Source organism: Ciconia boyciana, chromosome 6, assembly GCF_034638445.1.
Source record: "Ciconia boyciana chromosome 6, ASM3463844v1, whole genome shotgun sequence".
NCBI classification, from domain to species: Eukaryota; Metazoa; Chordata; class Aves; order Ciconiiformes; family Ciconiidae; genus Ciconia; species Ciconia boyciana.
In genome coordinates this window covers 71,000,361-71,012,074 of record NC_132939.1, presented here as the reverse complement: position 1 = coordinate 71,012,074, position 11,714 = coordinate 71,000,361, and the positions used below count along the sequence as shown (strand labels likewise).

At 46.3% G+C, this 11,714-nt stretch overlaps 2 protein-coding genes across 4 annotated transcripts in view; one reads left to right on the top strand and one right to left on the bottom strand.

Annotated features, from left to right (window-relative positions):
• Window positions 1-421: 421 nt before the first annotated feature.
• FKBP3 (FKBP prolyl isomerase 3) lies at window positions 422-5,410 on the bottom strand. Of its 2 annotated transcripts, XM_072865769.1 has the most exons (7): window positions 5,251-5,410; window positions 5,083-5,184; window positions 4,889-4,996; window positions 4,375-4,510; window positions 3,300-3,367; window positions 1,570-1,667; window positions 422-664 (listed from the first exon to the last, which is right to left on the bottom strand). In XM_072865769.1, the coding sequence occupies exons 1-7, from the start codon at window positions 5,362-5,364 to the stop codon at window positions 610-612; spliced, it is 681 nt and encodes a 226-aa protein (XP_072721870.1). In that variant the 5' UTR covers window positions 5,365-5,410; the 3' UTR covers window positions 422-609. The 2 variants fall into 2 exon arrangements, with proteins under 2 accessions (XP_072721870.1, XP_072721871.1); XM_072865770.1 differs by lacking the exon at window positions 5,083-5,184 and having other exon boundaries at window positions 5,251-5,403.
• Window positions 5,377-11,714, top strand: part of FANCM (FA complementation group M) — an 80,935-nt gene continuing 74,597 nt past the window's right edge. The window contains exons 1-5 of one of the 2 annotated variants that reach the window (XM_072865763.1): window positions 5,377-5,588; window positions 5,828-6,050; window positions 6,827-6,999; window positions 8,751-8,828; window positions 9,528-9,686. In XM_072865763.1, the coding sequence (XP_072721864.1) occupies window positions 5,834-6,050; window positions 6,827-6,999; window positions 8,751-8,828; window positions 9,528-9,686 (627 nt within the window). In that variant the 5' untranslated portion in view covers window positions 5,377-5,588; window positions 5,828-5,833. Of the gene's footprint in view, window positions 6,051-6,826; window positions 7,000-8,750; window positions 8,829-9,527; window positions 9,687-11,714 lie in introns of both variants that reach the window. The other variant, XM_072865761.1, reaches the window with a different exon arrangement.

Genomic DNA, 11,714 nt, shown 5'->3' with positions numbered 1-11,714 from the left:
ACAGACTTCCGGGGCTAGGGCACGGGGCCACCTCAGGAACAGCTGTGGCACATAGGGTTCTCATCTAGAAGCGGGGAACAGTGCTCTGAAGCACCTTTAAAGGAGAAGTTTAGTGCCTAGACTATAAATGTGAATTTTTCCCCTCTCCTACCATTTTAGGTTAACTACACTTGTTGGGTGGGTGCTGTTGTAAAACACGGCAGCTACACAGCAGGTAAAGCTGGCAGGGACAGGCGGTGCTGAAGACTTGAGCTGGGCATCGAAGGGAACACACCGCTCAGTATGGCCAGGGAGAAGTGAAACCGTCACAGCAGCTCCAGCTGGGCCTGCCTCTCCTTTAGCAGTGTGCGGGAGATTGATGCTGTTTTCCCCCAGAGTAAGAGAAAAGTTTTAAGGCGATCACAGACACAGAGGCACTTGCCTGTATAAACTATGTTTTCTTTAGTGGTATGTTACTGTACAGCAGTTGGGGGGGCAGGGAAAACAAACATGATTTCAGTACAAGGCCACAGTTGTAACTATACCCTGAAGTTACAAGAGCAAAACTGCAGTTGTCAGAAGCTTTCTTGATCATAAATGGATTCCCAGCAGCGAAGGAAACTCCTTGTTTCATTCAATATCCACCAATTCCACCTCAAAGAAAAGTTTTGCATTTGGTGGAATCCTGTTTGCACAAGTTAAGGAAGCTTCATGAGCCCCAAGCACCCCCCACTAACACACCAGGGGGGGCAGGGATCTGCCACCTGGGGCCCCTTTCTCCTCTCGGCATTGTATTCCGCTGACCCCTCCAACGCCTTGGACTCGGTGCGGAACCACAGCAGCTGCCTGAGGGAGCAGCCATGAGAGGCTGGGTACCAGCTCTGCAGAGGGACACCCTGTATGAAGGCGTACTTCTCGCTATGCCCGTTCCTCTGCGGGGGAGCAGCTGAGTCCCACCCGAACTGCCTCAGCGTTGGCAGCGTTGGCTCCGTTTCTGGGACGCAGCCTCTGGTCCTCCCCCGGGAGGAGGTTAGACTGTCCTATACCACAGGGGGAAGAAGAGGTTCTAGACAGTCCTTTAAAGCAACCATGCCACAGGATTTGAGCAAAAGAGAACAATTGCTTCCCTTCCTCTGGAAGCACTGGTGAAAAAGAAACGTGACTGCGTGAGACACGCTGCTGGATCACCCACTCAGTCCCGTATTTCAGTTGTGTCCCAGAACCAGTTCTCCTAGCCAAGATTTAGCGGCTGTCTCTACAGCAGGTAACGTTCCTCCCACCTCCCTACGACACTGGTTAGCATCCCCATCGCTGCTGTGGGAACAAGTGTTTGGAAGCAGCTCGAGTAAAAATGCAGGCAGAAAACAATAGCGCGTTCTCCTCGGCAGGACTCCTACAGGCTTTTTTCTCCAAAACAAATGGGCAATTGCATCCATCCATTAAGTTCACTGAATCTTTATATTCATTAACATTCTAAGCCTGCCATCAGTAACAAGTGAGTGCTCCCCCCATTACATCCCTGCCCATAGAGCACTGTATTCTGCCCAGCATTTCCAAGTTACGGAATGAGTAATGACTGTGGAAGGATACTTGGCATCGGGCTGCCCTTTCTTGCCATACGCCCACTCGGGTTCAATCTCCAGTTGAGCCTTCTCTCCTTTACTCATTGTTAAGAGAGCTTCATCCCACTAAAAGAAAAAAAAAAAAATCAACAAACCAAAAATAAACCGCTAAACTCGAACAACAACAGAACACAGCAGTCTTACAAGCTTAAGACAAAGTGCACTCCATGCGCTTTTCCAGGTTGCTCCACGAGTACCCGCGCAATGCCAGGCAATTCCCTCCCGCACGCTCACCCACCCAGAGCAGGCGCTGGGCAGCAGCTCCACCTGCTTTCTGTGTGTGGAACACTCCCCCTTGGCTGACACTCCCCGCTCCCCTGTACGGTACTTCGCAGCTCAGATCCGCGCTTTTATGTTGTGAAGACACTAGCGAACCAATGAAGTAACATGCCTGTTTCACTGCAAGCGTCTGCAGTTTCAGCATCCGTTTCACAGCAGACCCCCATGCACCCCCAAGGGGCTCGTCTCTCTCTGCCTCACATTTCCCTACCATTCCGCAGAATCAATGGATTAGCGTTTGCCTAAGGCTGATGCTTAAAGGCTAATTTTATTTCGGTGCCTGTCCCCCTTGAAGACTCGCTCGCGCTGCCCAAAGCTGGCATTCTGTTTAGCACCGTATCAACGTTTCACAACGAACAGCTGCAGCTCACGCCTTGTAGCTGCTGAAGGAAGGTATCTGGCACCCACACAAACGTGGGAGCACTATGCCAAGAGACTAAAGAAAAACCCAGGCAACTGCTGCTTCTGCAGTACTGGCCGCAAGCCCGGGGACATTTTCCCCTTCTTGGCTCCAATCCCGTCACCCATAACGGTCCCTTTCCTGCACAGCAGCAGCATGGAAGATTATGCTGGGTTGGGCTGGGTTTGTTTTGGTTTTTAAAGTCAGGTGAGCATAAGATCCTTCTTGCATTCCTACCTCATGCAAACAGCCACCAATTTCACCACTGGCTCAGCAGCAGCGAGACAGTTAAGCACCTCGTAACTATTCTATGATTTGCTTTGCACACAAGCTGGTATCTCCAGACACACCAAGTTCCCACCACCGTCTGTGACTTCAGGATGTAAGCGAGCAGACGGGTGGGCAGAACGCTCGCTTCTTCTACCAAGTGCTTTTAGTCTACCTAGATGTTCCCCTCACACAGCTTCCACCTGCACGACCATAGCACTCAGTGCTGGACAGAGCAGAGGAGTTACAGCATCAAACCTGCAACTCATTCCAGTGCACGACAGCAACTTGAATTTGGAGTTTCAGCATCCAGTTCACAGTTAACAGCTGAGCTGAACTACATGAAGAGGCACCGAGGCAAATACCAAAAAGATGCTGAGAAAAAACAATCTTCTGACAGACTAAAGCACATGGTGTGCATACCGTGATCGATGGCGCCCCGGGGACCTCATAACCTGGTCTATTGTGCAAAGCACTGGACAGACACGTGCAAGAGGCTGTGCTTGTCCTGAGGAACACGTCGTCATTACACTGTTTTCCACACACTACTTAAAGAGAGGAATGACACTGCAGAGGGATGAATGGATCCCTAAAGAATAAATACGACATCCTGCGGATGTAAATGCTTTCGACTTGCCTTTTTACCTCCACAAGAAACAAGAACAGCAGCTCAAAATTTGCACTCCGGTCATAAATCCTGCAGAATGAAAACTCTTTTTGGATTCTGAGGGAGTCATTAATGGTTTACTTACACCTCTGATTACTTTTCCTATGCCAACTTTGAAACTTAAAGGTTTGGCTGCTTTTTTCTTCTTTGAACCTGAAAGAGAGTATTATATTCATTGGCTTTAACATCACACCAGCACATACCATACTTCTGTCTAAAATTACTATTACAATCATGCTTTATAGAAGTATCTGTTCTTACAGTATTATTTTTAGCCCACTGTCAGATTTTTAGGGGAAAATTTAGTGCTGTGCACTAAAAACATTATGAAACGTTCACGTTGCACCAAGAGCTAAAGTTGATGAGCGTCTTTCAGATACTGATCCACTGAACCTCAAAGACTCATTTCTGAATTACTGAAGTTGATGGTACAAGTCATAAACATATTAGTGAAGCAAAAAAGTCAACAGGGAACTTCAAAGAGCATACAAGTACCATGAATCACAGACAGCGTTCCAGTGACAGCCCTGCTGTTCCTCTCAGTGTTGGACATCACTGCTGCAAAAGCGGTTCTAGTATTTCAGAATTTCATATACCTAAATCCTCTGATCGAGAAACTGTCATAAAAATACCAGCATAACTCTCCACAGTGGATATGATACCCCAGACTACTCAAAATCCCTCTCGTTCCAGTGCCTCCACATTTAAGGGTTTATTACAGAAGCACACCGAGACATGTCTATTTAGAGAAGCTAACTCCACCGTTGGTGCTCGAGTTCCATAGACAGGGAAGCGCTCCCTGAGCAGGAACTGTCTTTCCTCCAATGTAGTTTCAGTACTGATTAAATCCCTGCTTTTCCCATTATCTATGGCCTGGAGAATGCCAAGCGTGAGGTCTGGCAAAATGCAGCCGTGTCACTTGACACCAGCCAGTCCTAAAATACTGCCCTGCATTCCCTCACGGACAATCAGGCTCCAGGAGCAGACTGCAGGGACACCCCCAGTCAGCTCAACACCACGATGGCAGAAGCAGTTTCTCAAGACTCCTGCCATGCACACCTTCCAGAAGCAAACGCTTGCCCAAGGCTGCTTGATGATTCCAGCTAATTTCCTCTACGTGCATTTGCAACAAAAGCCCAACAGTATATACGTGACCTTACTTGTCTGAATATTGGTATCGAAGACTGTTCCATCCTGTAATTTTCCTGTGTACCAGCAGTGAACAGTGTCTCCTTTCTTCGGAAAGTTAGTTTTATCTCCCTTCTTTAAAATTGATTTCGTATACTTTGGTGGCCCCTAAATTTATAAAAACAGAGTTATGACTGCCGCATTAACTAGTCTCAGACCAACTACATTCAAGACCGAACAACCACTTAGTTCAAGGCACCGAATAAACACATGCAGTGTTAGTGAATGACACGTTTTAAAGTGTTCATGCGTTATTGCAGTGCTGTAATATTTAGGGAAAACGTAGCAGTGTAGGTGCAGTTTTCAGCAGAGACAAGCTTCAGGAAAGATGCACAGGGCCCAACACTAATTCAAGTTACAGAAGCTGCATAAAGATAAGACATGATACAGCCAGACTTCTTGCTTCAACCAGGTTTTTGAAGACCTGGTTAATTTGGCTGCCCCAGGCGATGCCCCAGACAACGCGAGGCGGGGTGCCGCACCCACCTCCTCCACGGCCTCCTCGGCCTTCGCCGCTTTCCCCTTGGCCTCCTCTGCCTTAGCGGGCTTCGTCTTCTCCGCCGCCTTCTCCGCGCCGTCCGTGCCCTTAAACCGCTGAGGGGAGGAAGAGGGGCGGCAGCCGTCAGCCATCAGCCGCCGCCCGACCGCCAGCCCCCGGCCCCGCCGCCCCGGCCCCGCACCTGCGTGTGGAAGAGCTGCGTGTAGGCCGCGATGAGCTGCTCCTTATTCGCCGTCTTGGCCACGTTCTTCACCTGCCCCAGCAGCTTGTGCTCGGCCAGGAACTGCAAGACACGCCGGTGAGCGGCGGAAGAATCCCCCACACACCGCCCACCCCTTCCCGCCCTTACCGCCTGGGCTGCGTGCTCCTGAAGGAACTTGATGATATCCTTCTTAGGCAGCGCCTCGCTCCGCAGCTCCTCAGCGCTCCAGGGCTGCGCCGGACCCGCCGCCGCCGCCGCCATCTTCCCGCCCGGCGCCGCCGCCTTCGCCGCCCCACGCACCGCCCAGCCTTCCCGTCGTCCCCGCGGGAGGAGCCACCGCCCCACCCCCTCGCCCCCGCGGCGGCTCCCGCGGGGTTTTCAAGCGACGGCGCTGGGGAAAATGGAGGGTGGTGCGCCTTGGCGCGCGCTACCTCAGAGCGGGCGGGAGCCGCGCGGCGCGGCGGCGCCCTGAGGAGGGATGAGCGGTGGGCGGCAGAGCACGTTACCGCAGGCCTGGCGGGTGGCGGGCGGGAAGGCGGCGAGCGGAAAGGCAGCGGAGGAGGAGGAGGAGGAGGAGGCGGCGCCGGAGGAGGCAGACGATGACCTGCTGCTGGCGGCCGCGGCGGCGGCGGCCGACCCGGCCCCGAGCCCGGTGGCGGGTTTCTGCGCGGCGGCGGGGTCCGTTTGGATCTACCCCACTAACTACCCGGTGCGCGGTTATCAGGTGCGCATGGCCCGCGCCGCCTTGCTGGGTAACACTCTGGTCTGTCTGCCCACCGGGCTGGGGAAGACCTTCGTGGCCGCCGTCGTCATGTACAACTTCTACCGCTGGTTCCCGTCCGGCAAGGTGCTCTTCCTCGCCCCTACCAAGCCGTTGGTGGCTCAGCAGATGGAGGCCTGCGCCCGCGTTATGGGGATCCCGGCTCGGCACATGGCCGAGATGACAGGTACGGCGGGGCCGGGGCTGCCTTGGGGGGGACCGTGCTCGGGGGTCGCCTCGGAGGAGCCGCAAGCGTCGGGGCTGCTTGGCTTAAAGGCAAGGGCAAGCAACGTGAAAAGCCACAGTGGAGGACAAGAAGAAAAAGCCTTTTTTAGGGCAAGAAGATTTTTAAGAGGTTAATTTTAGGTTTTGCAATAGCTAAAACCCCAGGGCAGCAACACAAGGGTGATGAAGCGCTGGAACGTGTTTTCTGAAGTTCTGGGGTGCAGCCCTGTGGGTCACAGAGCCTTGGGGTTTCCTCACAGAGGCCTAAATGTCTGCACAGAAAATATACTCTGTATGAAACTTAAGCCAAAGAATAATGGCTTTTTTCTTTTTTTTAAAGTTTTTACAAACCCCATGAACTGCAGTTTATTGCTTACTGAAGTAACAGCCTTAATGACTGAATCTATAACCTGGTTTTAAGTGCAAACCTTTGTCAGAGATGGTGGGGATTAGGTATAGGGCTGCGGGAAGCTGGGGGGCATCTTGAGCTTTCCAGCATTGCTTCCTGTGGTTCTGGATTTACTGGTTTAATGCAAAAAATCTTCATAGTCATAGCATTCACTTTTTTTTTCCTGAAAATGGGAATAGCATCAAGGTGCATGCTATTTTAAAAGGCACTCATTTCCCAAAGCCTACATGTCTGCCAGCCCCTTCAGCCTTCTGCCATCGCTCTCGGGTCATGGGTCATGGTGTGTTCTCAGCAGAACAGTTTGCTAATGTTATTTATTTAATTTTCAGGCGGAACCCAAGCCCTCAGTCGGAGGGAACTGTGGACTACCAAGAGAGTTTTTTTCCTTACACCTCAAATAATGGTGAATGATCTTTCTCGTGGGACGTGTCCTGCTCTAGAGATTAAATGTTTGGTTATTGATGAAGCCCACAAAGCTCTTGGAAATCACGCCTACTGTCAGGTAATGCTGGAGTCACCCCCCTCCTGTCTCACGATTGCAAAAAACCTCCCACCAAATCACTTACAGGATCTCCATAAAGTGTCCCTGTCATCATTGCTGTAGGGAGATTGTCCTTTAGGTTTGTTTGAAAGAGACCAAACAGTCCTCTATGTTGTCAGTGCCTTGTTTTTAAGTAAAACCTGTATGAAAACTTGGTAAGGTGAGCGTGAACTTTTTAAATGTCTGAATAAAAATTTAATTTTTGTTTCAAAATATTGTTTTGACTGGGGCAATTTAAAAAAAGTCACTATGCTGTTTCTTTCAGAGGTGTTTGTATTTGCAAGTGTACTCTGGTGTGTTTGTGCTATGTTGGAATAGCTCTTAAATGGGGGGAGGTATTTTTTCAGGAAAAAAAATGTGGGCTTTTTGGTCAAGTTCTTTGTCTTAGTAAAATGAGTTCAAGATTTCTTTTTAAAATTGGGTTTTGTCTTGATTAGCAAAGAGTTTGGTGTGTTATCGTGGCTTAATCTCCTCATCACAGTATGTGACCTAAAAGAAAGTTAGTTTTATATACTGGAGAAATTGACTGAATGGATATGGAGTCGTGTCTGGTTGCTTACCAGGCCTCTTTAGAGGAAAGTAGGTGGTTTTTAGTGCTTGTCCAACTTGGCATGCTGGAAGAGAGATGGTACCTTGCCAAGTTAAAACAGTACGCATTGGTTTGCCAGTGTTGCAGTTTTCTTCTATCATTTTTCAGAACTATAGCAACTTCATTTTCAAAAAAATTAAGCTAATAGGTTATTTTATTTCAAAATTCTGTATAAAAATCTTTTCTTAAAATATTTTACTGTTATGCGAGTCGCTCTGTAACATAGAGCCAAGACCTGTATTCGTTAGCTTTTGAGTCGTCTTAGCTATAGCCGAGAGAAATCTCTTCCATCACTCCTTGCCAGTCCCCACGGCTGTGAAATTGGCAGGCTTTGGTCTCTGTTTTAGCTATACCTCTGCATGATTTTCAGTAGAACTGTCAGCACAAATTGAATTCCTCTTTAGTCTCTGTTCACTTAGTGTCTGTAGCTTTTATGTTATGTTATATTATTTGTAATTTTTATTGTTTTTCCCCTCCCTGTGCAGTGCAAGGTGGTTGGTCAGAAGGCATGGTGTTCACTGATAGCCCTGGCAGAGTTCGGCTCTGTGGGAAAATGAAGTAGAGAGGCAATTTGTTTGTGGCTTGAATGTTGAGCAACTATTGTACTTGTCCCAGTTTTGGTCTTAGGGAGGGTTGTAGAACGAGAACCTGCGAGGTCTAAGGAGTATTCAGCCATTTTCCCAACTGCTAATGCAACATTTTTAAGTGAGACTCCACTGAATGCTGGTCGGCATGGTGGTTGTCATCTAATTTCTGCTTAGGTTTCACGGGACTAATCATCCATGATTTACTTTTTTTAGAGTGGTTCTTCAAACTTACTTTTTGGCAGCTTGCTTGAGTTAGAGTGCTGTCAGTCTTTGTTAAATCAAGTGAAATATCACTTCATAATTTACCAAGGTTGTTCTGCTGAATGGGACTGGGGTAATATACTTAATCAAGATAAAGTGTTCTTGGATAAAATGGTTATAAACTGAACACTTCCTGGTTCCCATTTGAATTTAGATATACTCTTTTTAGAATATTTTGTTAAACTCTTTCTACTTAGTGGATATTTTCATCGATATAGTTTGTATAAGCAAATAATCTCCTTTAAGGATATTGATGGAAACTTTCCTGTTCTTAGGTTGTAAGGGAACTAAGCAAATACACAAATCAATTTCGGATCCTGGCCCTAAGTGCCACACCAGGCAGTGACACAAAGGTGAGTCAAATCTACTTGCGTGGTTGGAATAATAAAGTTTCAGTAGAAGCTATGTTTAATACCATTTGATACAGGTTGAACACTGTGCAGGATACTGAAGTCTATTAGAATTCCACATAAAAACTGAATCTCTTTACAGTCCATTTTGTTGTGGACTTTTTCTTTTTGTCTTTTTCATGCTGTAGACTTTTTACTATTTATTTTCTGACCCTTCTAAAAGGAAATAATACCTTTTGGGTTTTGAGAATACAAACCTACTTGAACCAAGAAGAATATACTCCCAATGCAAAATGGCTTTCATGTTCTGTTCAGTGTAGTGTATTGGGTAAAGGTAAGTAAGGCTTAGGTTTCCAGTCTATGGCAGATGGACATCTAAATTCAGTTTAAGCTCCTAGCTCCAGGTTACTTCTCATCAGGTGTTCCATGGTACACCCAAAGCCAAAGGGAGACTTCTGTCACTCCAGCCCTCATGCAATTGCATGCTTTTTGCATTCGTGAACTTACCATATTGGGTCTTTGTATGCTCCTTGAGATCTTTAAGTGGAGAGTCTGTCATTTTTCATCTATAGGTAGCAGGTACCTTTACCCTACAGTTATATTCAAGGCCTGTTAAAATATCAAAATAGTTACTTCCATGTGATATTGACTTGTTGGAGCGTTAACAAGCAAATACGGTCTTTTTTTTGGCTTCTCAAACAGGCTGTGCAGCAAGTTATTTCCAACTTACTTATTGCTCAGATAGAGCTATGTGCTGAAGATTCTCCAGAAATTCAGCCGTATTCTCATGAGCGACAAGTGGAAAAAATTGTTGTTCCACTTGGTGAAGAATTGGTAGACATCCAGAATGCTTACATCCGGGTGAGTTGTTGCATTTCTTTATTGTTAAATGGAGAGTGTCACCAAGTATATAATCTGCCTTCCTATTTTAACATCTCTGTCTAGACTAGCAATAACTTATAAAGGTAACACTTTCCTATGCAATTAACTTTGCCTTTGAGTATAAGGCAAAGAAAAAAACACGGTTTCAACTACAGCAGCTGCTGTTTCACTTGCACCAATGATACCTGTTACCTTGCAATAACTTAAAAAGCTCTAGTGGAAAACTTACAATTGAATTAGTTTTCTCATCCTCTTTCAGGAGTCCTTGCAAAACTGTCACAAGACCTAAACTGAAGGCTTCTGAATTTGGTAGTATTAGGATGTTGAATGGCCATGTGTGTGTTGCCCAGGTTATTGCCAGCTTTATGAAAACTGCATATTGACTGAAACATTTCTCTGATTAAGAATATATTTTAGAGCTTTAAGTCATCTGTAAGTGTATTCAGCTCTCCTTGATTTTTTTGATTGTTTGTGGCATTTTTTTGCTTGTTTGTTTTAATTTTGAGAGCTTTTTTCTTTTCTTTTTTACCAGTAGGTAATGTCCAAATAGAGGACAGGTTAGCAGGGACCAGAACTGTTAGCCAGCCAATGATGGCTTAATGGTCTGTGTCTTCTCAGTAACGTACTAGTAGACAAATGGTATTACATAAGATACCACTTTGAAAAGTTCAAAATGTATGTTCTTTTTTTGGTAACACACATTAAAAAATCAGGATTAAGTTAGTATCAGACTATTGGCCTTAGAGTACGTTTTTGGTTCAAGTTTAATATTTTTGGTGTAGTATATGTGAAGACCATTGGAAGGCAGACTTGTTCGTTCATTTTCTAGATTGAATTAGATCAACTGTTTTCAAACCAGTAACCTGAGAGTGTATTTAAATGAGGAAGTTCCACTGGTAAGCTAGCAAGAACTTTAAAAATAGTTTTGCATCACTACAGGTGCCTCTGAATGCTCATATTGTGTGCAGGGATCTAATTTGAGGTGTTTTACGTGACATTTAAGCTGAAATAAGCACATAGGTTTAGCTAATCTGGTGTGATTGAGGAGTATAGACAAACCTTGACTGTACTTGTGGCACTGTGGCTTCAGTGGTTTCTATTTCCTTTCTTTGATCTGGTATTTGCATTTGTATTGCTGCTGCTTTCCTTAGAAAGTATGACTTGTACCCACCGTAACAACACAGAGGGCGTGAAAGGATGGTGCCCCAGCCTTCTCCAGCATTCATGGGCAAGCCAAGCCTTAGTCTTGGAGACCTCAGCACTTTCAAAAGTGGCTCCTGTCCCTCAGTTTCTGCAGAGGTGTTTCTGTAGCTGTGCGGTTTTCTGCAGCACAGCGATGGACCTCAGCTGTGCCCTGAAGTTAAATCACTCTGTTTACCATGCTCTGAGCAGTTTTGGCTTCTGAGCGGTTTGAGATCAGGATAGATATGTGATTGCAGCCACAGAAGCAACAAGCACGTGTTGCATTATCCTTGTCGCCTGCCAAAAGAATCAGTTGTGAAGTATGTTCTGAATGGCATCAGGATTTAGGAGAAGACTCCAATACATATGTCACTTTTTGTTAACAACTGCTTCTCTGCAGTTTGATTCTGAAACCAGTTCTGCCTCAGTCTGCACTACAGTAAGAGTTGTGGGAGACTGTACTGGATGCTTGACAAAAACGGGGTTGCAGATGGCTTCTGCAATGAGGAGGAGTGAGTTTGCTAGCAGACCTCCTGGCTGCAGCACGGAGACGCATAGCTCCAAATGTACGTGTTTATTTCAAAGAACGTATGGGTTATGGGTCTGAGAGTGACCATTTGAAATTTGGGGCTTAAATGGCTTTAGTAAAATCAGAATAGTAACTTGTGACTTCTGCTGTTTGCATTCAAAGGAAAGACAGCAAAAGGACTTGTACGTCTGTTACAAAAATGAAAGCCAGGTGTACTCTGCACAATAAAATAATTATCTTTAATTTTGACGAACAGTAACAGTAAACAAGACGACATTTCAGTGAAAATTAAGGAC